Below are 25,756 nucleotides of genomic sequence, written 5' to 3'. Positions count from 1 at the left end.
TGTGCATGTCTGAGGTTTTGTTCTAATAATATGAGGCGTTTGCCTCCCATTCTTCACCAAAAAAAAAAATGTGTATATACTATATGGCATTGTGTGCGATAACGAAGAAAATTTTGAAATAGACACATTTTGATATTTATTCACAAGAAATAGACTCACTTCAATTTTATTTATAAAAACAGACTCTATTTCAGTCACGTCAGCATTCTTGAGTAAAACTAAGACAATTAAAAAAAACAAGGTTTGCTAATTAGACGGCATTACCAACCCTGTCTAATTAGTAGTTCAAAGTTCAAAATAACCATGGTCGATAACCACAGCTATTTAGAAACTTAGTTCAAAAACAGACGTAGGTGCCAACCAATGTTATTTTGAACTTAATTATCTTTATTAATCAAGCGGGGTTGCTAACCTCGGTTAATTAGTAAAATGCAGTTTTTTAAAAATCTAACTCTACTTCTGCAACCACGATGACATGGCTGAAACTGAGTTATTTTTATAAATAATAATCATTCATCTTGACTATCAAATCCAATCATAATTAGATTGTTATTATTAACTTCTCATAAAGGGTTGACTAATTTAGTCCTTCTTCTCAACCCCCCCCCCTCCCTCCCTCTTGTCAAACAACGGCACCAAAAGTTTAATATAGTTTATCATTTGGCTTGTGACACTAACACGATTGTATGATTGTTTTTTGGGAAAAATGCTTCCAGCCCCCAAAAGCCAAGTGAACATGCTTCCCACCCCCAGGACTTGGTCAATGGGTGTTTTACCCCTAAAAATAAAGAATCTGTTCTCTGAGCCCCCAAAACACAAAACCCAAGACATTAAAACATGTGAAGACCATAATACCCTTCTCTCTCTCTTTCTTTTTTTATTAAAATATGATGGAGGATTATTTTATTATTTTTGTTTTTTCTCTCTCTTTATCATGATGTACCAAGAGGATAGTTGAAATGATTGATGATGATTATTTTATTATTTTTGTTTTTTATTATTTTGGTTGTTTGTATTGGGAGGTTGTTAAAGTTACGGGTTGATTGTTAAGGTTACGGGTTGGTTGTTAAGGTTAAGGGTTTGTTGTTAAGGTTATGGATCCTCTCTCTCTCTCTCTTTCTTTTTTTATTAAAATATGATGGGGATTATTTTTATTTTTTTGTTCTCTCTCTCTCTTTATCATGATGTACCAAGAGGATAGTTGAAATGATTGATGGGGATTATTTTATTATTTTCGTTTTTTATTATTTTGGTTGTTTGTTTTGGGAGGTTGTTAAAGTTACGGGTTGATTGTTAAGGTTACGGGTTGGTTGTTAAGGTTAAGGGTTTGTTGTTAAGGTTATGAATCCTCTCTCTCTCTCTTTCTTTTTTTATTAAAATATGATGGGGATTATTTTATTATTTTTGTTTTCTCTCTCTCTTTATCATGATGTACCAAGAGGATCGTTGAAATGATTGATGATGATTATTTTATTATTTTTATTTTTTATTATTTTGGTTGTTTGTATTGGGAGGTTGTTAAAGTTACGGGTTGATTGTTAAGGTTACGGGTTGGTTGTTAAGGTTAAGGGTTTGTTGTTAAGGTTGTGGATTTATTGTGTAGGTTACGGATTTGTTGTTAAGGTTACGAGTTTAATTGTTAAGGTTACGGGTTTAATTGTTAAGGTTACGGGTTTAATTGTTAGGGTTACCTATCTAAAGATCCTCTTGGTACATCATGATAAAGAGAGAGAGAGAGAGAGAGAGAGAAATAATAAAATAATCATCATCATATTTTAATAAAAAAAGAAAGAGAGAGAGAATGGTATTATGGTCTTCACATGTTTTAATGTCTTGGGTTTTGTGTTTTGGGGGCTCAGAGAACAAAATCTTTATTTTTAGGGGTAAAACACCTATTGACCAAGTCTTGAGGGTGGGAAACACGTTCACTTGGCTTTTGGGGGCTGGAAGCATTTTTCCCTTGTTTTTTATAAATAGATACAATGATCGATCTTTATAATTATACACTTTAAAATTGCTCTGCCAACCTGAGGGTTACATTTTATTATCCTAGAACTAGTGAGTACTAATCTTTAGATTATAGCATCGGAAACTGTGTCATCCTGAAAGTATTTTAGTGTAATCTCGTGTATGTTTCGCATGGGTTAACAAACATGCTAACTTAAAATGGTTGGGATCAGCGCTTGTTTTTAAATGGATTATGACTGTTGGACTAATTTCATAACTAGAAGGACATTTTTAGCCTTCAGTTAACTAGTATTTATTAACACATTTGTTTGGCAAAAAGAAATTCGAACTTTGAGCATGACCTTGCATAGAAAATAGATAGAACAATTTTTCAAAACAGACCCCTTTAGAGTTTTATTTTTCAAAATCGACCGGTTTTTTTTTATTTACCAAAACCGACCCGATTTTGTGATTAACAACCTAATCACCATCCTAAATAGTCGGGGTTGGCAACCCCGACTATTTAGGAGGGTATTAAACCCTGATTAGATGCCTTAAACACTAAAAATTAAGGTCCTAAATAGTCGGGGTTGCCAACCCCGACTATTTAGGAAGGTGATTAGCTGGTTAATCACAAAATCGGGTCGGTTTTGATAAATAAATAAAAAACCGGTCGATTTTGAAAAATAAAACTCTAAATGGGGCTGTTTTGAAAATTTGTTCAAATAGATATACTGCTTTATATTTGCCATGATACGATAAAAGCCACCCTATTCATTCACCAAGACACAATCATAAAAAAAAAATTGTTAAATAAGCCTATGGTATATATTTAAATAAAGAAAATTAGATCTTTTATTTGTGTGGTATAGCATTTAGATCAAACTTCCAGAGTACCTGATGGGCTTGGGCCGGGTTTGGTAAACCCGAGTATAAAGGCTCCTCCAACTCCACTGACCGCAATCGATTTCTTTCGAGCTGCCACGCGAGGTAAAGGAATCCATCCACCTATGGTTTATTTTGTGCGTTCCTGATGTTCGCTTAAATGCCCCAACGATATTTATTTTGCTGCTGCTTAATTTTGCACGATATCCCTTTGCTTATGTAAGTGTTTGGTCGTAGTTGATCCCATTTATTATTATTATTATTATTATTATTATTATTATTTGGAATTCTGTTGCTTGATTTGGGTTATCTACTGAATTTTTTCTTCTTTTTTTTATTGTTATGGGGTCTCAAACTATAGAGTAAAATTGTTGATTTTGACACAAATACGGGATGGGTGTCATTTGTTACTTCATATTATCATGTTATATCCACTAAATTATAATGTCTCTTTTTTTAGTCTCCAGGTATTTTACTGTCAAAGGGTTCTAACAATGGCATTTTCATTTCTGAGGCCACGCTTCCCACAAATTTTCAAGTAAGCATCGCATACATATATATATAGTTGATTATAGGAGCAATTTTGTTTATCATCTATTTAAAAACCATTTTCCTTCGTAAACTACTACTAGAGAAATTTTTCATGTTAATTAAAATCTGTAGTTTGTGCTTGAAATAGGCAGCTGGAGAAAGATGTGGAAACTGTGATTGATGTTTTGCAACCCGGGCCACTAGGAATAATCGAGCACAAGTTTTCAGCTGCTGAAGTAAAGGAAGCCGAGGCAATCGTTAAAAGGGCGGTTGCAAATTGGAAAAGGAATTCTGAACTGGAAAGAAATGGACATGTTGTGAGCACTTCTGAAAATGAAAGATCGCCTCAGTGATGGTCCCTTTTTTTATTTGAATCTGCTCTAATTGTTATGGCTATTTTCATCTGCTTATATACAAATGTAATTTGCACCCTTTATCAGTTCAGTGCTACGTGAAACAGTAGCGGATGTATAAGTATTATGTTGGAGTCACCTGTTGAGATACTTGGTTCTTTCCTATTTCAGTATATTTAGTTCTTTGAATGTCTGAAAGAGAATTGAACAACAATGTACGTCCGGTTTCAGTTGTTATCATCGATATGAAACTTTTCCCTTTTTCATGATTATAGCCAAATTTAGCATCTGTGTGAAGGAAGCAGATGTGAGTGTTATACTCAAAGGGTATTTTGTTTAAGTTCAGGTTTTCACATAAAACACTGCCATATTTTTTTTAACGCTCCATGTAGATGCACATTTCAAGATCGAGAAAGAAGCTTGCTCGATGCAGCTACAACCTTTTCGAAGACCACTGTAGGTAAGTAGATTCTGAACTTTGTTGTCATTTATGCATAGCTTATAGCACCCAGTGATGAGATTTCTCACACCCAGGCATGTTTACCTGATTGTAAAGGATATTCAAAGAAGACATGGATGCAGAGCCTTTATTCTTATTCAAACCCCTCAGCGAACTGGCCTATGTAGGTGTATCTCTTATATTTTGTATTTCATTCTAAATAAGAAAAGAAAATATCTGCTCAATTTTTGACCCTATCTCATGTATTTCAGCATAATGACTCCAATAGTTCATGACGCCGGAACTAACAACAGTTGAGTAACCACAGGGCAAGAAGGTTTTTCACCCATCAATATGTATGTTCCACTCCCACCATTGTATTTTCTAACTATAAATTTGATGGCAATTGATGCAATTAGATGACAACTCCATTATATTTATATGGTTATGGTTCATTATAAATGTAACATTTAACTTATCCCGTGACTTGCACTTTTATTTATCATTTGTGACAATTCACAATCATTCACCAAATAATAGACGTTTCTTGTTAAGAAGTTAGTGGTCTCTCTGTTGCTTTTTAACAGTGGATAGAATTCAAATCCTAGTTGAAGCGTTGGATGTAGGCTTTTGAGATGAAGTAGTGATTGGATAGAGAGGACCCTACATGTAAGGCCGAGCACAACCTTTATTTAAAATGCAATCAATAGATTTACAATTTGAAATAAAAAAGAAAAGAAAATGTAAGCTCGATCAGAAAATTAAGATCCAGTTGTTTTAAATTGAGATTTAATTGATCCAAAAATTGTTGGCCGGAAGTTAATAATAGATACAATCTTTCTGATCTACTTGCTGCCTAAGGTTCATCCAAGCAAATCTTTTACCAGCTTGGTCATATTCGGTGTATTTTCTGCCTTTAGCCACACATTTTACATACATAACTTTCGGGCAAAGCAATTGGGTTCATGTATTGGTAAGTTCATTCATCACTCTGACCAGCAATCTTCTACTCCAAATCCTTCACAGAAAATTTGATTCAGGCACAACAATTGGTCGTCTACCATTTCATCGAAGGGCTAAAAATTTGTGTACATAATTCAAAACTTACAGCCTAAGCAGAAACATAAAAGAAAACTTGAGCATATATAGGTAAAGATTCTGCAGTATAAAACCTGCCAAAAGTAGATTACTTGCAGTGTACATTTTGAAGTTTTCGGTGTCATCCACTACTCTATATATGAGCCTCTTTCAGTCAAAAGAGAAGGCATCAGAGCAAGGCAGCAAAGAGAGAGAATTCTTTCAAACTCATCAATAAATTTGTTAGGTATATCTCAGTTTCTTCTCTAAAACTACTTTTTCCTTAACCTCTTGGTCCCCTGAGTTTTTCTTGGTCGAGGGGTGATGAATTTGTGCGACTGAAACTAGCAACTAATGCTAATTTCAATTGTTAGATTCATGCCAATTGGTGAAATATTAACTCTAGCACAGGATAATAGCTAAAATCATTGATGAGGCTTAACATCGATTGCTCATGTTCAAAATTCAATTAGATTATTCAAGATGCTTTGTTGCATAATTCCATACTGATCTATCTTTGAATAATGCAAGCAGAATTCAAAAATATTCCTTGATGGAGTTTGGTACCAAAAAGCTGATCAAACTTCAGGAAGTTGATGAGGAGTTCGTTCCCTTGAAAAATCTTTTCTATATGAACTCTGTCTCTCTTTCAACCTGCTGTCCTGTCACTGAAATCCATTGCAATGCAGAATTCATGGATACTCGAGAAGCTTGCTTGGATGCACTGTTTCTTTTCTCAGACAACTTACTACAAAGGCCTGCTAAAAACCTCGGTATCACTTATCATTGGCTCGTTTTGTCCAAGGATGTCATTACTAAAATTTTCAGTGATACAGGAGCATCAGTACATAATGGATTGATTGAGCCCTTTATTTATCTCAGCACCCACAGTACTGTGCCATCGACAGGTAATGTAACATTCTAGTGTTCTCTTTATTTCAATGTGAGTACATTCTTGAAGAGTTAACTTAAATATTTGCAGCATACTGAGCGCACGAGTTGATGATAAAGGATTGAAACATGTAGTATTTTGCCGGATTATGAGTCGAGACCTTCCTCAAGTGGTCATGACATGGAATCCAGATGTCGACAAGCATATTCAGCCACTTTATGTCGTGACTATAAAACCGGTTGGTAAAATAGAAGGTAAGTATCTACAATTCATTTGTGCATATTGCTAATATATATGTGCTGGTAAAAACAGTCTATGATACCATGTCAAGAATTGATAAAGAAGAAGTGTAAGAAGAAAAAAATACTAGAAAATGTTGTATTAAACAGAATAAAATGTTTCATTTTGGGGTTTCAGATTTATTAAGGAAGTATGATATCGAATCACTGGCAATGTCACCGCTAGTGTTGAAAAAGATGCCAGAAACTCTAACTATGCTTTCAGAGCATTTATCTTTGCCGATGATGTATTTGCTTAGGAAAGCTTTTAATGATTGTCAAGTAAGACATATTTCTTTTCTTTTCTTTTTTCCTTCTTTAGTTCGGTTTTATAGAAGGTGATAAAATATAACTAACATGTTTTTGTTTTTAATCATACAAATTTGATCCGACACAGGAACAGAAGATCCTTGTGAGTTGATGTCATCAAGGATGAGGGATAACTGGGGATGAATTGTTGGCTGGGGTTATGTGAATCCGATGAAAATGGGTTTCATGAGAAAGGTGTGACTTTTGAGTAGACTAGTAAGAGCTGCTTCTGAATAAGATTAGTTTCTTAATAGGAAAGAAAAAGAAAATTGGAGGAAACTATCATGGCAATGGGTTTATTGAGGATACCAGCGTCGTAAGTTTGTGACCTGGGAAATTTTATCTTGAAGTAAATGCTGGATTTATATAAAGGTGATATAAAATATAACTAATATGTTTTTTCCAGCTTTTTCCAGCCTCGTTAAAATAGAATTATGCATTAGCCAGCATTCGATGCTGCATCAGTTTTCTAGCATCTCAAAATTAAACTCTGAGAGCACATCAAACTACAAATTCACACTAAGAAGGCAAATATATAGAATTTTAACAAATATAAAGAATTTCGAAAGCGTACACTTCTTACAACGTAATTATCATGCAAAAGAAAATTGTTATTTCTTTACTTCTTTTCATTCATCATGTGATACAAAGCAAGGGCACAAAGATGAGTACGACGTCAAAAATAAACAAATCAAACTAATAATAAATTGAGTCGTAGGTTGGCTGCAGACTGCTTGGTATACATAATGATACAACCTGGGAGAACACGAGAATTGGAGCTTCGACTTCAGAGATGCATCACACTCCTAACATTATAACAATTTCTTTGTTATGAAATATTTCTCTCCCGCATTAATGATTCTATTTTCTCAACATCTTCAGGAGTGTCTACTCCATGAGCATCATGATCGACCTTGATCACCTGCAATAAAACAATAGAAATTGACATGAGAAATTGAGAAATAGATGGACATAGTAGGCGTCTGTGCTAGCACATATGAAGACAACAACATTGAGGAACATAAGGAACGATCTTCACATGGATAATAATTAGATTGTCTTACTAACCATATGCAAATAATAATAATAATAATAATAATAATAATGGTCTATTAAAGAAGACTATACTTTCCATATTAAACAGAGTGCTGCCAACTAGATCTAGATATTGTTATATATTTCTAAAAAGCTTAGGCTTATTATATTCACCAATGAGGTCCTAAATAAATAATTTGAACAAAAAAAAAATGCCAACATTTGTCCTTTCCATGCATTCTGATCATAATTGCAGGACTCGATTTCTTAAACTTACCTTCATCTTGTACCCGTTCTCAAGAACTTTAAGTTGCTCCAGGTCTTCTTCTAGTTGTAAAGGAGTTGGTGGAAGTTCTGGATATATATTCAAAAATTTTGAATCATAACTCTGCTTAGGACAAGGATATTGATATTAGCGGATGTTAGGAGCAAAATTATATTAGTATATTGGTATTGGAATATTTGGAAGGGACAGCCAAACCTGAATCCCGAGATGAAGCAGATACGGGAAATGTGGGTTAACTTTTCCTGACCTGAATTATAAAATGTGCATACAAAATAAAATCAATGAATTAGCAAACGGAAAAAAAACAGTACAAGAGAAAATTGTGACCATATTGATATATTGTGAAAGAACTCACTTGTTAAAAGGGATCAATCCCCTGGAAAAATAAATTGCATAACCGTGATTGTTAACCACACATTTCACACGGTTTGGATCAAGGGCATCTTCTGGTTTCAAGGATGTGACAGCAGTGCTGAATACTGCATCAGGAGCTCCCTGTAGCACATAATGTGCTGCAGTTAAAATATATCGATAAACTGATGAATATAATACATTGAACGGAGAAATATTGTACTGTTTTCAAGGTGACTCAAATCCGCAGCATGATGCAACAAGCATGGTAGTCATGCAACATAGAGATAACAAAAGATTTTATTCAAATAATATGACAAAACTATATTAAGCAGGCTGCAACCAAATAGGTGGAATCGCAGACAATGTTTTAGTACATCGATAGCATAATTTACTTAAAATAAATCATGCCCTTGTTGCTAGTAAAAGGAGATATTTTCATCTGGGAATAACAAGAATAAGGTTTCCTCTCTCATTATAGTCCATAATCTAATGGCTTGTGAAATTCTAGAAATATCAAGTTATGACGAGAATACAGCAACTAGTACATTAGGAAAAATAATCACCTGTAAAGCTTTAACAACACCATCTATTATATCTGGTTCAATAAGAGGCTCATCTCCTTGTATATTGACAACTATGTCATAATTCTTGCCAAGCTTTTTAAGTGCTTCATTACAGCGCTCAGTTCCTGCATATAAATAACCTCTAACCTTTACCAAACATTTAAACATAGGCATATACGGGTATTAAATGAAAAACAGCCATAGAAACTTTCAAGAGAATACCGTTTTTACAAGATTCTGATGTCATTATCACATCTGCTCCAAATCCTCTACAGCATTTGGCAATTTTCTCATCATCTGTTGCCACAACTGCATAACAAAGCAAAAGGCATTGGTAAACCACTTGCAGAATTATAATATTAGGAACAATCGATGATATAGATGTATGCTAAATATTAGACTAAAACATATAAACAGCATATTACATCAATTATTCATCAGCAATCCAGATTATTTCAGTTCGCATGAGCTGGATTGAGATTCAAAACGAATCATCTATTACCTATCACTATTATATAAGAAAGCCACACTTTTGGTTCTACCCCTATGTGTGTCAAAATTTCAAAAAGTTCAACATATGTCCTCAACAATTTATTGTACTTTGAAACTGATTAGAAGGACAAATTTAGAAAGATCTAAAAGTACCCTAATTACAATCCACTACTTGATAAATTCCCCCACTCCCCACATTTTGTAATAGTAAGATACTTTATGTCGTTTTTGGCAATAATTTTTCCAAAAACCTATTCATATTAGTATTGATTATTAAGGTGTTAAAAACACTCTTTTTTTATGCACAAGTTTACTATGTAATGCGCGCATCTTGTGCTCCGAAGAACTAGTGTAAATAACGTAAAGCCGGTACCAAATTTTAAAAGACTCTATAATTTGTAAAATAAAGCAATAGCAACAATAAATAACGTAAAGCCGGTACCAAATTTTAAAAGACTCTATAATTTGTAAAATAAAGCAATAGCAACAATGCATAGCCATATTCAAACTTACCGACATGGTCCAAGGTCAAGGCCAACTTTGATCTCTCCCACGTTCTCTATTAACCAAAAAAAAAATCAAAAAAAAAAGTAAATGAACTAGAAAAGTTGGACACTTCAACTAGAATTGAGCTAGGCTACTATACAATATCTGAGACGAACGTCCTACATGTTTGAATTTAAAATTTCGATTTCTAAATTGATAGATGATATCTGTAATCTGTATGGTTGGATCTACTACACTACACATCAGCTAGATGATTTCAAGGTGTTTTAACCATGCATCTTTGTCAAAATCTACGTTCCAGAATTTTAACAAAATTATAAACTTGCCGAAATCATCAAAATTTTCGTCTCTAGACTGTACATTGTTGCATTATCACATCTTAGGTACAGCTTATCAATGTAGAAATTGGAATTTTAAACTTAGATCAATAATATGAGCATCTTGTTAATAATAACCTAGCTCAACTCCTGCAAAGCGTCAAATTTCTCCAAGGTAAATGGCTAATTTCACAAAATTAAATCTTTCTACGAAGTTATTCAACAATGGATACTTCTACGAGTAAAAGAGACAAATTTGAATTACCCGGATCATGGGTTTGCCGAGAATATGGACGAGGGGTTTGCCCTCGAACCGGGTCGAGGCGAATCGGGCCGGGATGATTCCGACGACTCTGGACCGGGACTTTCTGAACCAGCGGAGGCCGAGGGCCGCGTGGGCGGCGATCGCTGCGCCCAGGAGAAGACCGTTGACAACCCAACCTCTTTTGCTGTCGGCCGACAAAGAATCCGACGACGGAGCGGAGATCGCCATCGACAATCGATCGTGTACTTGAATTTGGACCCGTCTAGTGTAATTAATGACTGTAATTTTCAAGGGATTTTTTTTGTTGGGCCTTGGATTGTTGCTTTAGATTTCGATCTAAATTGGTACAGGACAGCATGCTTTAAACGTGTTGGGCTGCACAAAAAACAAAAGGACTCGTAAATGGGCTAAATAGCAATCTACTAAGGTTGCAGATAAAAAAACATAAATGTAACATTAGGCTAAATAGCACTTAAATATCTTATACTTTCACTCAATTTGCATTTATATACTCTTAGGTGTATTTCACATCATTTATATACTCTAAGTTATTTAAAGTTGCCACTTTGATGCCCTCTCCCATGTTGACAAGAAAATTTTCGCGAGATTATTCTTATACGACACTCTCAGCTAAATGATTTGGAGTCGAAAATTTCTCAGCCGTTTGATACATCAAAGTGAATAATAAACAATTCCGTATTAATTTTTTTTCCTGTAATATTTCACAAACCAAGGGGTTTTTTGTAAAAATAATGTTAGAGGCACACCACCCACTACAACCACAACCCCAACCACACTCCCCCCTCTCATTACTACAGTAAATCGGGCTTCACATGGGATTTTAAAAAATTTAAAATCTCATGTGAGGCCGGGTTTACTGTAGCAATGAGGGGGGAGTGTGGTTGGGATTGTGGTGGGTGGTGTGCCCCTAACACCACTCTTTTTGTAACTCCAAGAAAGTGGAGTAGTTATATTGACATAAAACTCTCATTAAAATGCTAATGATTTTTTATAGCGATCCCCACACTAGTACGCAACTGCAATTTCGTAATCTACCGTCAATTGCTTCGTCGCGTGTCTCTGTGGAAAAACAAAGAATTTGAGTGAGAGAGAGAAACCCTAACCCTTGCTTGATCTCTGATCTCTCGAATCTAATCTCTATGGCCTCCGGCGGATCTTCAGGCCGAACCTCGTCGGGTCCGAGATCGTTCGATTTCGTCTCCGATGACGTGCTCTGCGCCTACGATGACTACACCAACCAGGATCCACCCAACGGAAACCGATCAGATCCATCGCCAAAGGTAGAACCTTTTATGTATTACGATCGAACCTGGGCTCGAATCTGCGCCAGCGGAAAGCGATCAGATCCATCGCCAAAGGTAAAACTTTTCATATACTCCGATCGAATCTGGGCTCGACATCTTCGGTTGTTTGTGGATAGGCAATGAACTTGACCGTTTTAGTTGAGAATTCTACGGTAAAGTTATAGGAACTAACTCAATTTCGTTGAAAGTGGACAAGTTGCAATTTTGGGTTTCCGTAATAACTTTGTTTTTTAAAGCGCGGGTTTTGTGTGTGGAAATGTAGAGCCTGTTTGGATTTGTAGGGGGTGAAGGGAAGTTAAGTGAAACTAGGTGAGAGAATGGAATGGAAGGGAAGGGAGTTCCCTTCCCCTTGGTTACACCCCAATTTGGGGGTAACAAATTTTATACTATTAGGGGGTGAACTAAGGGGCACTAGGGTGAATAACTTCACCTCCTAAATGTTCCCAAACAAGGTGAATGGAGGTGAATGGTTCCCCTAACTTTCCTTCACCCTTATTCCCCTCAATCCAAACAAGCCCGTAGTCTGTGATTTTCGGTGAAAGAAAGTATATATTCTTTGCAAAAATTATTTAATTGCTTGATTAATTGTCAGCACAAACTCAAGTTGTGATCTTTGTATAAGGGTGAAACGTTTAAGATTGTTTAAGTAACTCTTTGGTGTTTAGCATACTTAATTCTCAGTGTTTTATTTTGCTGTTACTGGTATTGGCTTAAAATTGAATTTTCTTCATCCTGCTTGAAGTTACCATCAGGGGTTTTTGAGATGTATGGTGATCGGTGAATGTTAAGGATGAACGAGTTGAATTGTATTCTTTCGTAATTGATAGCAATCGTTGTCTACATTCAAAATTTGAAATAACCATTTTGATGACGATAAGTTTCCGTAACTTCTGTTTGAATAAGATTTACCCTGGGCAGACATGGTAAATTTCTTGTGCGTAAAGTCCTTTCAGCTTGAACGTATGCCCACACTAGGTCAGGTGTCTATACACATTTCCAGTCATGGTTTCATATGTAAAATTATTGAAAATTGTGCTGTTTGGTTTGGTTAGTTGTATCCTGTCTACATGCAATAATCAAAGATGCTTACGGCTTCACAAACACTCAAATGAGTGGAGTTAGCTAATTCAAACCGTTTAGAGAATCACTATCTTTTGCATTTGGGCTCCCAGCTAAATGTATACCTGATGATATATTATTTCTATTCAATTTATGTTCCTTGATTGTTGTTTAATGATGAAAAATGGTCCAGCTTTTGTGGTCCTACCCCATGTTAGATGGGAGGTCTGCATGAATCCCATGAGATGACTCTGGGTTTCGAATATAAGTTGATATAAGGCAGGGATCCAGGCCTGATTCACATAATATAGTAGCATGCCAGCAATTAGCTTTACATCTTTGGATGGTGTTTCGAGCAGCTAGTTGTATTTCTTTGTATCGTAGTGATCTAAAAAAGTGTACCCATCTTTTTTTAATTGTGAAGGGTTTTCATGAAAGCAGAATGGGAAGACAGTTGGTTAGTGTTTATGGTCAACAAGATGAATATTCAAAAGAAGAAATAATAGATGCTGTTGAGAAGTGCATGAAAAAGTATGCTGACAATCTATTGCGCCATCTCGTTGGGATCACTGGACGGTTGTCACAACTGGAGATATATTGCTCCAAACTCGAGCAGTCAATAGGTGAATTTCAAGCTGATATGATCCGTGATCAGAGTCAAGCTGATACAAAGCTCAAGTCTCTTGAAAAACATCTGCAAGAAGTAAGTTATGTTTTGCTGCTTCTCTTGAACTATCACAATTTTTATTGGAGGCAAATCTGAGTAATTACACTGTTATCTGAGGGAATCTCAGCATAATTTCTAGTTTTTTTCTAAATAAGAAGCCTTAGTCACATAGGTATAAATATATCTAATGTTTCTATCTATCTAATGCCAATCCGCTTTTTGGTTAGCCGTGTCACCTAGTGAAGATTGCCATGCATTGTAGATCCTGAGTACATACACTGATACACATACTATAATGAACACTATTTGAGCTCCATTACGCGTGTGCAATGCTTGTTTGACAACAATGCTCCATGGACCGAATATGGGTACCATGTTGGAGACATCTAGCCATGCCGAATCTAGAACTTCTGTTTTTCAGGTTTAGGATGAAGTGTGTACTATTTCTCTAGTTGGACTGGTTATTTGATAGGCCAACGAGGTTTATACATCATCACCGGCTCGTACGATCTTGATTAGGCCAATTTTGAGTTGAATTTGTTCAAACTAATTGATTAATTTTATTCCAAATTAGGTCAATGTAGGAGCATGCTTCCTATTGCCCTTGAAATCACTCTTTCAGTTTTTCCTTTCACTTTTCTTTGGTAAATGAATAAATTTCATTGCCAATGAGCGTTATATACAGGACTGACTAAGGCATTGTAAGTTTAACAAAATCCCCTTGGGGAATCACAACAACTGAATATAAAAAACTACTCATAAAAGCACTATACAAAGAACTCATGACGAGTCAAGCTAACATCTAAAAACCCCTGGAACAGGCCTATGCAAAATTGAAGTGAGAATACAGGTTTTAATCTGTTTTCGCTTTTCTTTCTTATTCAATGTTTTCTGTTATCTTCTTGTGCTTGCACTCGAACATTGACTATTGCATACGAATGGCGAGATATCTTCACAGTGAATGGGTCGGTTTATTTCAATTTTCTCTGATGTTTACTGTTGTATTGCCAACATTGCACTCAAATAGCGAAGGAGAAAGGGTTAGGTGTGGTATTTAATTTATGTTATTGAGTGTTGGTTTGGTTTGGACCAAACGCATATTTGGCAGATTTGGCCAGAGGGACTTGGATTGGACCCAACCAATGTTTTGGCCTTTAGCTACTCCACTATAAAGAACAAATCATGATGATCAAGTTCCATTTAACATGGTTGCATATTGCACCTTAGACAACATGGCCCCAGTAGTCACTGTATCTGATGAAAGACAGAGAGAAGTTAATATGTATTTGTATCTCTCACCTTTGAAGCGAAATTTCCTTGCTTTCCCTTTTCTTTTTTTCTTTTTTTTCTTTTTTTTGCATCTCCCACATCCAGTTTTTAGTATTATCAGTTTATGACCTTGTTTATAGTCATGCGGAACACATGAATAATATTTGGTGAATATGATTTGGACTTGGATCCTTTACTGCCACCTTTGAAGTGAATATAATAAATTACATGATATTCCTTTTTTTTCTTTGATAATCTTCATACTAAAATATCCAACCTTCATGTTTCTGCTTGCTTTTTTTTTAATTTGTTCTTAGATTTCATGTTGTATTTTTCAATAAACAGCAGTGCATGCTGCTGAACATAAAATCTGTCGGTCCTCTTTTATATCAAACCCAATAATGCCCATTTATTTACAGAGGAAACTGATTTCCTTCCCTAATTACTGAGCTTATCAAACATGATAAGGATGCTAGCCACAGAAACCTCAAAATTCTTCTTGGTTATATCAGGTCCACAGGTCCATTCAAATTCTCAGAGACAAACAAGAGCTTGCCGAAACTCAGAAGGAGTTGACCAGACTTCAGCCAGCGCCCAGGGAATCTGCCTCTACTACCAAGTATCAAAACAACGATGACACCATCGCATCATCGTCAGTTCCTGAGCCCAAAAGGCAGGATGACACACCAAACGTTCCCAGTCAGCACTTAGCCCTTGCTTTGCCCAACCAGATCCCAGTATCATCCTCTGTTCCCACTAGAACTCCTGAAATGAATCAGCTTCCAATTCAGCAGCAGCAGCAGCAGTCACCTGCTCTTCCCTCTAACCCTCCACATAATCACTACACACCACAACAACCAGTCCCCTTCTATTCTCAGCAGAGCCAGGCCTGGCAGCCTGAAACACAAGCACAGTACATACAACAGAGAGCTCAAATTCAGGAACCAAGCCGAGCACCACCACCACAACATCAGCCTCACATAGCAAATCAGCCCCAAAATCCACAGCCATTCCCTCAATAGAGCACCACCACCACAACATCAGCCTCACATAGCAAATCAGCCCCAAAATCCACAGCCATTCCCTCAATACCAGCAGCAGCATTGGCCTCAGCCATCTCCCCAGCAGCTCACCCAACAGGCTATGGCACCAACTCAACCACCAGCAGCAGCATTGGCCTCAGCCATCTCCCCAGCAGCTCACCCAACAGGCTATGGCACCAACTCAACCATCAACTTCACAATCCCAACTTGCTCGACCTCAAACACCACCCAGTTATATCCCGTACACCCATCAGCCCAATAATTAGGAAACCTTTGCATATTCAACAGTTCCTCAATCTGGAGTTAACCAAAGTTCTTTTGGAATGCCTTCAGCCAAGCCCACTGGTTATGCAAGTGCTTCACCTTACAAACCACAGCCTAATGTACAGGGCTATAACACTGTCTACAGTGTGGATGGAAGCAGAGTTCAGGCGTATCAAAGAGGAAACTATCCACCCCCAAGCAATGTTTCGGGCATGCCAGCAGCTGCTTCCTGGAAACAGTAGCGGTTTTCATGTGCGAAGCCATCCTTATATGGACATGATTGAGAAAGCTGTAAGTATGGGATATCCAAGGGATCAGGTCGTCGGTGTTGTAAATAGGATGGCAGAGAGCCGGCAGCCTGTGGACTTTAACGCGCTGCTCGATAGGTTGAACTCTGGTCCTGCTGCTGGAGGATCGAGGTGGTGATGATTTCGTACTTTGGTCCTGTCTTTAATAAAGCAGTCATGCTAGAGTAAGTCCAATGTATTCATGTATATATGGAGTATGCATGAGTTTTATGATAGTTTGGTGTTCCCACTTCCCATAAATGAGATCTGTGAAGTGAAACTGGATCTTGCTTGAGAACATGAATTATTGTAGTTTACAGTCTAGAGAAATGGTTCATTATGTGTCTGGGAATGGATTTCGTCTTCTTATTGGAGCCTTGAGATACCAAGTTAAAAGGGAAAAAATCAATGGTATCAATTTATAAACCATTATCTCCCTCACATTGGAAAAGGATACAAGGTAATGTTACATTCAACTGCTTGTTAGTGAAGAACCAAAAATGAATTGATGAAACTCCAGTATAATATTACATTGAATGTTACACAACATTACATTATCCCCAGCAAGGATTTGTTTTCTCCACAATAGATACCTGCTGATCTCACCATTCAACTTCATCAACTTTGCGAGCAACTCCAGAAAGCAATTTAAAATATATATATATCAGTATCTACGACTCCAATTTCTTGGGAGACTTCTGCTGAATCTATCATCATCTGCTTGAAACGACTTTTTACGTTTCTTCTTAATATCTACTTCTCTACTGCCAAACCCATTTTCTCCATTTCCTCTTTTTGATGATTCCACACTGCAGTCCCCTTTCTTAAATCTCCGTTCCGCTTTCGAGGCCCTCCTTTTTGCACTATCATCATTGGCTACTATTTTTTCTCTAGGCAGAGGTTCTTCATCTACTAATTGCCAGTTGTATATGACACTATCTTCATTCTATATATATATATATATATATCAGTATCTACGACTCCAATTTCTTGGGAGACTTCTGCTGAATCTATCATCATCTGCTTGAAACGACTTTTTACATTTCTTCTTAACTAGTATTTACACCCGTGCAAAGCACGGTTTCCAAAAGATTTTCTGCAAATATTGAACATGTTACCAAAATAAATTATTCTGCTTTAGATATGAAGTATAGGGGTGGAAGTGAATTGAATAATTAATAAACAGTTTGATTATTATTCGTCCAGCTATTCGCAGAAGTTTATTTCGATAGTTTAGTACTAAACAAATAATTTTTAATGTTTGACTTATAAATGAATAGAATCTAACCAAATATATGTTCAATTCAGTAAACAATCATCATATCCTTTCAAGAACTTATTGAACCCTAAATTAAGTATGAAACATAGGATAAAATTATAATTAAGCAAGTTGAAAAGGCCAAAATGAGCATGCAAAAGCAAATAAATATTTAAAACTCAAACAAAAAATTATTTCATATTTAACATATCAATGAGTAGAAAAGCAAATCAAACATGCCCATTTTTGTAGATACATACATACAGGGATAGCACAAACTTTGTAATGCCTGGGATGTCGAAAATTGTGAGTTGAGAAGCATCCAATTTTCGTAGTGATCAATTGTATGGGAGTTGCGACGATTCCAAGACCCCATCTTATTCAGCTTTGATAAATTCCCTGTCAAAATAATAGTAAATATAAAAATAAATACACATAATCTCTTACAATTCAGCTCAAGCAAGGAAACCAAAATGAATAAATGTTGAAGCATACATATGTTTTTGAGCGCTCTATTGATCTTATTGGAAGTAAATAAGTTTATATAAAATTAAGTAAGTTAAAGAAAGCTCAAGTCTACTAAAAATGCAGCAAATGTAAATATTCATTGTACTTGAAACCATCTATAGATGGACAACATTCAACAAATAATTTGACTTATGAAAATTTTGCAAGTATATCATTCTAGAAATGCAGGCTTATTTCGCTATCTATGATGCGAAGAAGATAAATGAGTTACATTAGATTATCACGAAGATGAACAACAAATCAAAATATGAACTAATCAAGTATCTAATATTATCAAGGAAAACAAACCCTTAGTACTCTTTCTGAAACTTACAACTTAGAATCCTACTACAATAATTTTTTCACTCTTTATTATGAGAAATAGTACTCTTTCTGAAACTTACAACTTAGAATCCTACTACAATAATTTTTTCACTCTTTATTATGAGAAACAAACTCACCTTTTGAGCACTCCAGGTACAATCCTACTACAATAATTTTTTCACTCTTTATTATGAGAAACAAACTCACCTTTTGAGCACTCCAGGTACAGCGCAAAAAATAGGGTTTTATTCGGAAGCATTGAGCAAAAATGAGAAAGCAAAGATATTTTATTTTCTTCAGAAATCATATGAAATACCTAAAAGCACATAAAAAATGATACAATGTAATTAAAAAAATCAAAACTCAAAATTCTTAAATGAATCACAAAATCCCTTTATTCTCTCAAGCCAATGCTTGAACTGATGCGAGGAAAAAAAATTAATAAATTGATTACTTCTTTTATTCACTACTGGGAGTTGAAAGAGAAAGATATAATCTTTTACTAAAACATTATATCCTATAGTGATTAACCAAAACCTTAACCCATGTTTAACAAAGAAATCTACAACATGGATTGATGATTACCTGTTTCTCGTTACATAGGCGGACAGAACTATAGAGAAATTTCACCACCCGAGCTAACTTTATCTAGTTGAAGCGAAATTAAAGAAGTACCAAATAACGAAAAATATCGAATCTAGAAATGAAAAATATCACAAAGGTTAGACCAGAGAAGAAAACACCAACCATGATAGTATGTACCATGTTTCCAGAGTATCTGAGTTACCGTCAAAACTTAGTAGTTATGACACAATTCTTAAATTCTCATGATAATTTGAATCCAACAACTCCTGGAAGCACCATACTTATTGGCTACAGACAAAAATATAATTTTAGAATGATCCAAAAATAAAATGACAAAAAACACAATCTATTTTTTAAAGGTGTGAAGGCCTTTTAGTGTAGTCCTTAACAAAAAAGAGCATTCAAAACAACCAGCTAGTAACTTTTGCCCACATTTACTTATTAGAGGAATAGAAATGGAACAAAATTTGGCAACTTGCAAAAGGATACAAAGAACTGGTGCACCGGAAAAAATTATCATGTAAGTAATAGTTCTTTTACGGCCTTAGATCAAGCTCCTAGATACAGAACAACTACTACTATTACTTTTGCACTCTAAGAATAATAATGCATCACAAAACAACAACAGAATCAATCGATCATAAAAAATATTAGTTACATGTAAAATAGAGTAATTGTTTTACCTGAAATTGAAGAGGTATTGCATCTCGGAATCATAACTGTGAATAGTGGTTGTCTCGCCCATAGTTCAGCTATATTTCACCATCATAGAGAAAAATTAGGTTGGAGATTATATATATATAAATTGCCTAGAAGAGAAGCAATTTACCAAATAAGTCGCAAAGAGACCAAATTTCAATATATATGGAATAGTGTCTAGCCCCATCAAGTAGGGTCTCTATACTATAATGTGAGGATCTGAAGCAATGAGTGATATTCATTAGCATGGAAAATTATGTAAAGAAGGGGAGGTAAAGTTATTTAAGTTTGATATAGTTTATTTTTTCTAAGTCTATATATCACATGAGAATACATCTTAATGAGATCTGTCAACTAAGATGAGATCTCCTACATTCAGCAACATCACAAACTTTAGCCCATTTTTCAATCTAAAATTACTCAAACATGTACCTTTAAAAGGTCTTTAATTTTTTTATCTTTCTATAAAACAGGGGAAGAATGACATCTGAAGAGCAAATGTACGAAGCTAACATGGAAAATAACCACAAAGACAATATGATCAAAGGACCATAAGCCCCCAAAAATCATAGCATTACAATTACTCATGAGCACCCAGACCTCGCTTAAATGAAACCACAACGCATTAACTTTAGCAACATGATCAAATGATTCTGTTTCGTTGAGGATCAAAGCGTAAGATAAAAAACCACATTTTAGATAAAACCATAATTACCTGTAATAATTCTCCCAATTTGAAACCGGCTATTTGGTATGTCCATGAGATTCAATGAGAAACAGCAAGATCCCAATTCGATGCCGCTGCCGTTGCTTCAGGATCCACTATTAACTTAACCATCATCACAAATATACATTAGAAGCAAAATTAAAGGCCAAAAAAAAGAAATTGTTAATTCTCAATTGTAAAATACCTTCATTTGTGTTGGATTTGTCAGGCGACTCCGATTTTGGCCCTTGACAATCTAATTAACATCCAAACAACTTCATTTGTGTTGGATTTGTCAGGCGACTCCGATTTTGGCCCTTGACAATCTAATTAACATCCAAACAAATATACCCAATTAGAGAGAATAATGAAACTCCGATTTTGGCCCTTGACAATCTAATTAACATCCAAACAAATATACCCAATTAGAGAGAATAATGAAACATCAATAGAAACTTCTACTACAACTTAAAAGACAAATTAGTTGCTTAGATCTCAACTAAACAGCAGAAAACCAAACATGGCAAAATTTTTAGAGGGAGAGAGAGAGAATGTTACCGATTGAAGAGGAGGCGATGACGCTAGACTCGGTTAAGGACGGAGGAGATTTGATAGTGAGGAAATAGAAAAAGAAGTTTTCTGCCATGGATCATCGAATCTTTGACGATTTAGGGCAGAAACCCCTCTGCTTGAGATAGGCTCCTCTTCCGCCATGGATCGTCGAATCTTTAATGATTTAGGGCAGAAAACTCTGGATCTCCGTGAGAATTGAGAAGATAGGGGCATTGAAAAGCTATTTTTTTCTCTTGCTTTGATATCTGATCGATAGAGGGAGAAGAACTGAGAATTTTTTTGGATGAGAGCACGACGTCGTTGAACTCCACTCGGTCCTCTGTATAACGATGCTAATTTGATTGGGTAGATGTAACCGACTCTGAAATGGGGAACGTGAGAGAGAGAGGGAGAGAGAACGTGGGAGGTGGAATAAATAAAAAAAATGAAGTGAAATACGTGGATAATGAAAATTTCACTGTTCATTGGCACTTTTTTGTTTTTCTCCTTTAGTAATAAAGAAGTAGATATCTACTTCTCTACTGCCAAACCCATTTTCTCCATGTCCTCTTTTTGATGATTCCACACTGTAGTCCCCTTTCTTAAATCTCCGTTCCGCTTTCGAGGCCCTCCTTTTTGTACTATCATTATCGGCTACTATTTTTTCTCTAGGCAGAGGTTCATCTACTAATCGCCAGTTGTATATGACACTATCTTCATTCCCAAATTGCTGAGATAAAGGTTCATCAGCACCAGGAAGCAAGTTAGCAAATGTGAGTTCCCCATTGCTTCCACCCTTTCGATCTAGGAGCACCGGGTCCGGTCTGATTATGGTTCCGAGTATGCTTTTCCGTGAGCCCAAGCCGATGATGGTTTTTGCATCGGTCAGTAATGAGTAAGCCATTGAAAAGGCTGATCTCACCTAATGAAATAGAGGGCGAATAAAGAAGGCAGAAAGAAGAGATGAGAAATAGAAATGTATGTCCACATATTAGTACTTTTCTCTAAAAAATCCTATACCAGAGATAAAAACAGCATTTGAAAAACCAGATAACAACTAAACTAGAGATAAAACTTGACTCAGGGCTGAGATTATTTTGCACCAGAATCACTTAACAAGGCAGGTCAGATTTGGATTTTGAAAAATTAAATCAAATTGGATGCAAGATGGAGTCAAAATGTAATTATATAAATAGATAACTGATGAAATAAGAAGAGAGCACCCTTTTCTTTTAGGAAATACTTGATGCTCATATGAAGATGTATTTTAAATATGAAGATGTATTTTAAATAGATAACCCTTTTCTTTTAGGAAATACGCGATGAAATAAGAAGAGAGAACCCTTTTCTTTTAGGAAATACTTGATGCTCATATGAAGATGTATTTTAAATATGAAGATGTATTTTAACACCCTTTTCTTTTAGGAAATACTTGATGCTCATATGAAGATGTATTTTAAATATGAAGATGTATTTTAAATAGATAACCCTTTTCTTTTAGGAAATACTTGATGAAATAAGAAGAGAGAACCCTTTTCTTTAGGAAATACTTGATGCTCATATGAAGATGTATTTTAAATATGAAGATGTATTTTAAATAGATAACCCTTTTCTTTTAGGAAATACTTGATGAAATAAGAAGAGAGAACCCTTTTCTTTAGGAAATACTTGATGCTCATATGAAGATGTATTTTAAATATGGGAGATTCTATTGAATTGTTTTAGTTATCCACTTCAATAGAATTAATTACTTGTTTTTTCCAATATATAATCACTAAAAGTAGTCTATAAAAGATGGATCTGAATCTGTTGTTCTCAGCTTCGAATTCTTAACCAATTATCGATCCATATTTATGTTCGGATGCAAGAACACTGCTTTTTTCTTTTGTTTTTTTCTCTTTTAATTCTTTTGCTTGACCCTGACCACCTAGGTGGCTAACTATGTTTACAGAAAAAAATGCAGGTACCTCAGAGAAATATTGAGGTCAAAACAGTACTTATAATGCACTGTTAACCCACATGCAATACATGGACACGTGCAAGAACATGCATAAAGATAAGCTTATATGAACGTAACGCTGAAAAAAGAGAGAATTGCAGAAGATGACCTTAAAAAAGTTGAAGGAGTTCCTCCCAACGTCATTGTCAGGTGCCTAATTCATCACCAATATCATTTGAACAAATGAAACTCATTATCGATGTCATTTAAATGGATATACTTCATAAAGAGAAGTCTAGAAAACAAAAAAGATACCTGAGGATCCTCAATGGAGAGAAGCTCTGGCCGCTGTGTGTTAAGAAACCTGAAACCAATAATGAAATTAGTTGCTTGAGCTGCTTGTGATCAGACTTTAAACTGTTGAATTTAAACTGTTATACACAACATGCATGACAAGAAAAGTAATTTCGGCATACCCTCTGTCAGTTTTCAAGTAAAAAGTGCCTGACGAGTAATCTATTTTGGGTTTTCTGTTTTCAATCTCACGAACCGGCGAAAAAAGAAAAAGAAAACCTTAGGGTTTTCGAGGTGCCGCCGCAGCTATTGCCGGCCAAAATCGGAGGTTGCCGACGACTGTGCGCCCTTCGTTGACGATTAAAGCCGACATGGAAAACTCTCCCGGCAATCCTAGCCTTGAAGGTGAGATACTCCGCCGAACTAGGAAAAAATACAAGCGTGGTCGTATGGATTCTAGTAATGACGAGGAAGGACATAGCATTGGTGATCATGGTGTTGATGGGGAGTCCAAGACGGACCAAAATACTGGAAGAGGGCGATGAATGGGAGCATGAAGATGGCGAGGATGAAATGATGTTTGACGATGTGGTCTCGGACTCTGATGAACTGGGGGAAGATGGTGCAAGAATCGGTTTCCCAGTGGAGGAAAAGAAAGAGATGCGCAGGCCATGGCGGAATGCCCTTATCGTCAAGTTACTCGATAGGGTACTTGGATTTAAAGCACTCTCCAATAAAGTCCCCCAGTTGTGGCAGATTGAAGGCCGCTATCGGATTAACTTCTTATTCAAGTTTCAAAAGAAGGCAGATTACCAGCATGTTCTTGAAGGAGGACCATGGATAATTGGTGGCCATTACCTTACGGTAAGACGGTGGTCTCCATATTTCAAGCCCAGTATTGATCAAATCACATCGGTCATTGCATGGATTCGGTTACCTGAGTTGCCCTTGGAATTTTACTCTCATATAGCCCTAAAACGGATTGCTGCTAAAGTTGGCAATGTTGTCCGGATAGATGGAAATACTCAGTATGCTGTAAGGGGTAGTTTTGCGAGAGTATGTGTAGAGTTGGACCTTACTAAACCTCTTTTGCCTTTTGTTGTCTTGGGAAAAACTACTCAAAGAATTGAATATGAAGGTTCTGCAGGCCTTTCTACCTGGTGCGGTGAGTCGGGCTCACCAGAAGATATAGAATCGTGAAAAACAGGAGCAGGACTCATCTCTCTCTCCCCACGCTCTCCTATATAGAAATGGAAAAGCGTGGGTCAAAATTCTGAATGATCAAGAGGCCGGTCTATAGGGTAGATGTTACCTCCATCACTAGCAGGATCGTCACCGGCATATGAAGGCATTCAGATGATTTGCTTCAAGCGTGGCAAATTTGGACATAGAAAAGATGATTGTTCTTTGTCTGCAGGAGATGGAACTACAATGGCAGACCATGAGATACTGAAAGATGCTCTACTGGAGGATGAAAATGCCCCTAAACAGAATGAGAACCCGTCTCCACCTGGAAGCCAGTCCCAAAGGGTAAGCCAGGTGCCGCAAGAGGAGTCAGATTTTGGCCCTTGGATGCTTGTTCAACGACGTGGACGACGGCCGGTGAGTGGTGAGGCTGGGAAAGGAAAGTCTAATAATAATCAACGGGATGCACGGCTAAACAAGGGTAGCAGATTCACTGCTTTGTTATCTACGGATTTCGTGGGATTGCAAGATGAAAACACGCCTAATGATAGGGTGACCGCTACCGTAGGCAAGAGGGATGCCCAAAAAGGGAATCAAACTAGGGAATGGAGACCTAAACAATCTGGGATACGTATTTCAGATAAGATGACAGTTAAATACAAGTCAACTTCTACTTCTAAAGAAGGCAAGTTAACGTCAAAGGAAAAAGCTCCAATATTTATGGAGTCAAAAAATTTGGGCCCTCCACCAGAATTTCAATTTAAGGCTGGTACTTCGAAGCCCATTGATTTTGATTCCCAAAGACTGGCATCCTCTATTGGGCCAAGTAATGCACATGTGGAGCTGAATCATGACCATATTACAACTAATGATAGTTATCAGCATTCCCCCCTCGGGTTTTCTCCCGGAATTCCTCATGGCCCTGGGCACCTCCATGATGAAACAGATCCACTCAAGTTGCCGCAAGAGCACCCTCCTTCTTTGCATGCAGGGGTAAGTGAAGGCCAACCGTGCATGCTGATTGACAATGGAGATGCTAAGGACTTGGCAAAGGAAGACACTATGATGGTTACGGCTGAAGTTGTTGCCAACTATATATGAGGATAGCCAGCAGCCCCATCCGTTGGATGATTGACGTATATATCTGGGCTACCTCTCCTTAAATTGGTGTCCATTATGACGATTTTATTCTGGAATGTGAGAGGTGCGGCAAGCGCCGAGTTTCGCAGGAATATCAAGGAGTTAATTCGACTGCATGGGGTG

At 36.5% G+C, this 25,756-nt stretch overlaps 4 protein-coding genes, 1 long non-coding RNA gene and 1 pseudogene across 8 annotated transcripts in view; 3 read left to right on the top strand and 3 right to left on the bottom strand.

The window, feature by feature from the left end:
- Positions 2,902–3,985, top strand: LOC109848057. 4 transcript variants are annotated; one of them, XM_020417370.1, is made up of 3 exons: positions 2,902–2,937; positions 3,293–3,370; positions 3,512–3,982. In XM_020417370.1, exons 2-3 carry the CDS (start codon positions 3,327–3,329, stop codon positions 3,714–3,716), a joined length of 249 nt encoding a protein of 82 aa, XP_020272959.1. In that variant the 5' UTR covers positions 2,902–2,937; positions 3,293–3,326; the 3' UTR covers positions 3,717–3,982. The 4 variants fall into 4 exon arrangements, with proteins under 4 accessions (XP_020272959.1, XP_020272966.1, XP_020272950.1 ...); XM_020417377.1 differs by having other exon boundaries at positions 2,919–2,937; positions 3,300–3,370; positions 3,512–3,985; XM_020417361.1 differs by lacking the exon at positions 2,902–2,937 and adding an exon at positions 2,944–3,051.
- On the top strand, positions 5,641–7,080 carry LOC109848078. The gene is made up of 4 exons (XR_002248690.1): positions 5,641–6,140; positions 6,215–6,378; positions 6,542–6,684; positions 6,800–7,080. It is a non-coding gene; the product is annotated as an uncharacterized LOC109848078 (long non-coding RNA).
- LOC109848050 (3-deoxy-manno-octulosonate cytidylyltransferase, mitochondrial-like) lies at positions 7,244–10,884 on the bottom strand. The gene is made up of 8 exons (XM_020417334.1): positions 10,531–10,884; positions 9,955–10,000; positions 9,172–9,258; positions 8,950–9,074; positions 8,388–8,527; positions 8,228–8,279; positions 8,024–8,134; positions 7,244–7,633 (listed from the first exon to the last, which is right to left on the bottom strand). Exons 1-8 carry the CDS (start codon positions 10,756–10,758, stop codon positions 7,541–7,543), a joined length of 882 nt encoding a protein of 293 aa, XP_020272923.1. The 5' UTR covers positions 10,759–10,884; the 3' UTR covers positions 7,244–7,540.
- The window catches only part of LOC109848025 (putative uncharacterized protein DDB_G0290521), a 29,263-nt gene continuing 15,051 nt past the window's right edge, over positions 11,545–25,756 (top strand). The window contains exons 1-4 of the mRNA XM_020417287.1: positions 11,545–11,831; positions 13,339–13,617; positions 15,363–15,813; positions 15,884–16,012. Coding sequence (XP_020272876.1) covers positions 11,691–11,831; positions 13,339–13,617; positions 15,363–15,813; positions 15,884–16,012 — 1,000 coding nt within the window. The 5' untranslated portion in view covers positions 11,545–11,690. The remainder of the gene's footprint in view (positions 11,832–13,338; positions 13,618–15,362; positions 15,814–15,883; positions 16,013–25,756) is intronic.
- Positions 17,077–25,756, bottom strand: part of LOC109848033 (non-canonical poly(A) RNA polymerase PAPD5) — a 32,773-nt gene continuing 24,093 nt past the window's right edge. The window contains exon 14 of the mRNA XM_020417309.1: positions 17,077–17,383. Coding sequence (XP_020272898.1) covers positions 17,109–17,383 — 275 coding nt within the window. The 3' untranslated portion in view covers positions 17,077–17,108. The remainder of the gene's footprint in view (positions 17,384–25,756) is intronic.
- Positions 21,791–25,756, bottom strand: part of LOC109848056 — a 10,625-nt pseudogene continuing 6,659 nt past the window's right edge.

This window comes from Asparagus officinalis, chromosome 1 (genome assembly GCF_001876935.1).
Source record: "Asparagus officinalis chromosome 1, Aspof.V1, whole genome shotgun sequence".
Classification (NCBI taxonomy): domain Eukaryota; kingdom Viridiplantae; phylum Streptophyta; class Magnoliopsida; order Asparagales; family Asparagaceae; genus Asparagus; species Asparagus officinalis.
The sequence above is the reverse complement of the archived record's forward strand: the minus strand, read 5'-3'. Positions and strand labels throughout refer to the sequence as shown.

Excerpts from the sequence above, each read along its gene's own strand:
- LOC109848057 (XM_020417361.1), top strand. The coding sequence starts at position 2,993 with ATGCCCCAACGATATTTATTTTGCTGCTGCTTAATTTTGCACGATATC. Across the intron at positions 3,052-3,292 it reads CACGATATCCCTTTGCTTAT|TCTCCAGGTATTTTACTGTC; the intron begins GTAAGTGTTTGG and ends CTCTTTTTTTAG. Across the intron at positions 3,371-3,511 it reads CGCTTCCCACAAATTTTCAA|GCAGCTGGAGAAAGATGTGG; the intron begins GTAAGCATCGCA and ends TGCTTGAAATAG.
- LOC109848050 (XM_020417334.1), bottom strand. The coding sequence starts at position 10,758 with ATGGCGATCTCCGCTCCGTCGTCGGATTCTTTGTCGGCCGACAGCAAA. Across the intron at positions 9,075-9,171 it reads ATCAGAATCTTGTAAAAACG|GAACTGAGCGCTGTAATGAA; the intron begins GTATTCTCTTGA and ends ATTTATATGCAG. Across the intron at positions 8,528-8,949 it reads GTGTTGTTAAAGCTTTACAG|GGAGCTCCTGATGCAGTATT; the intron begins GTGATTATTTTT and ends TATGTGCTACAG.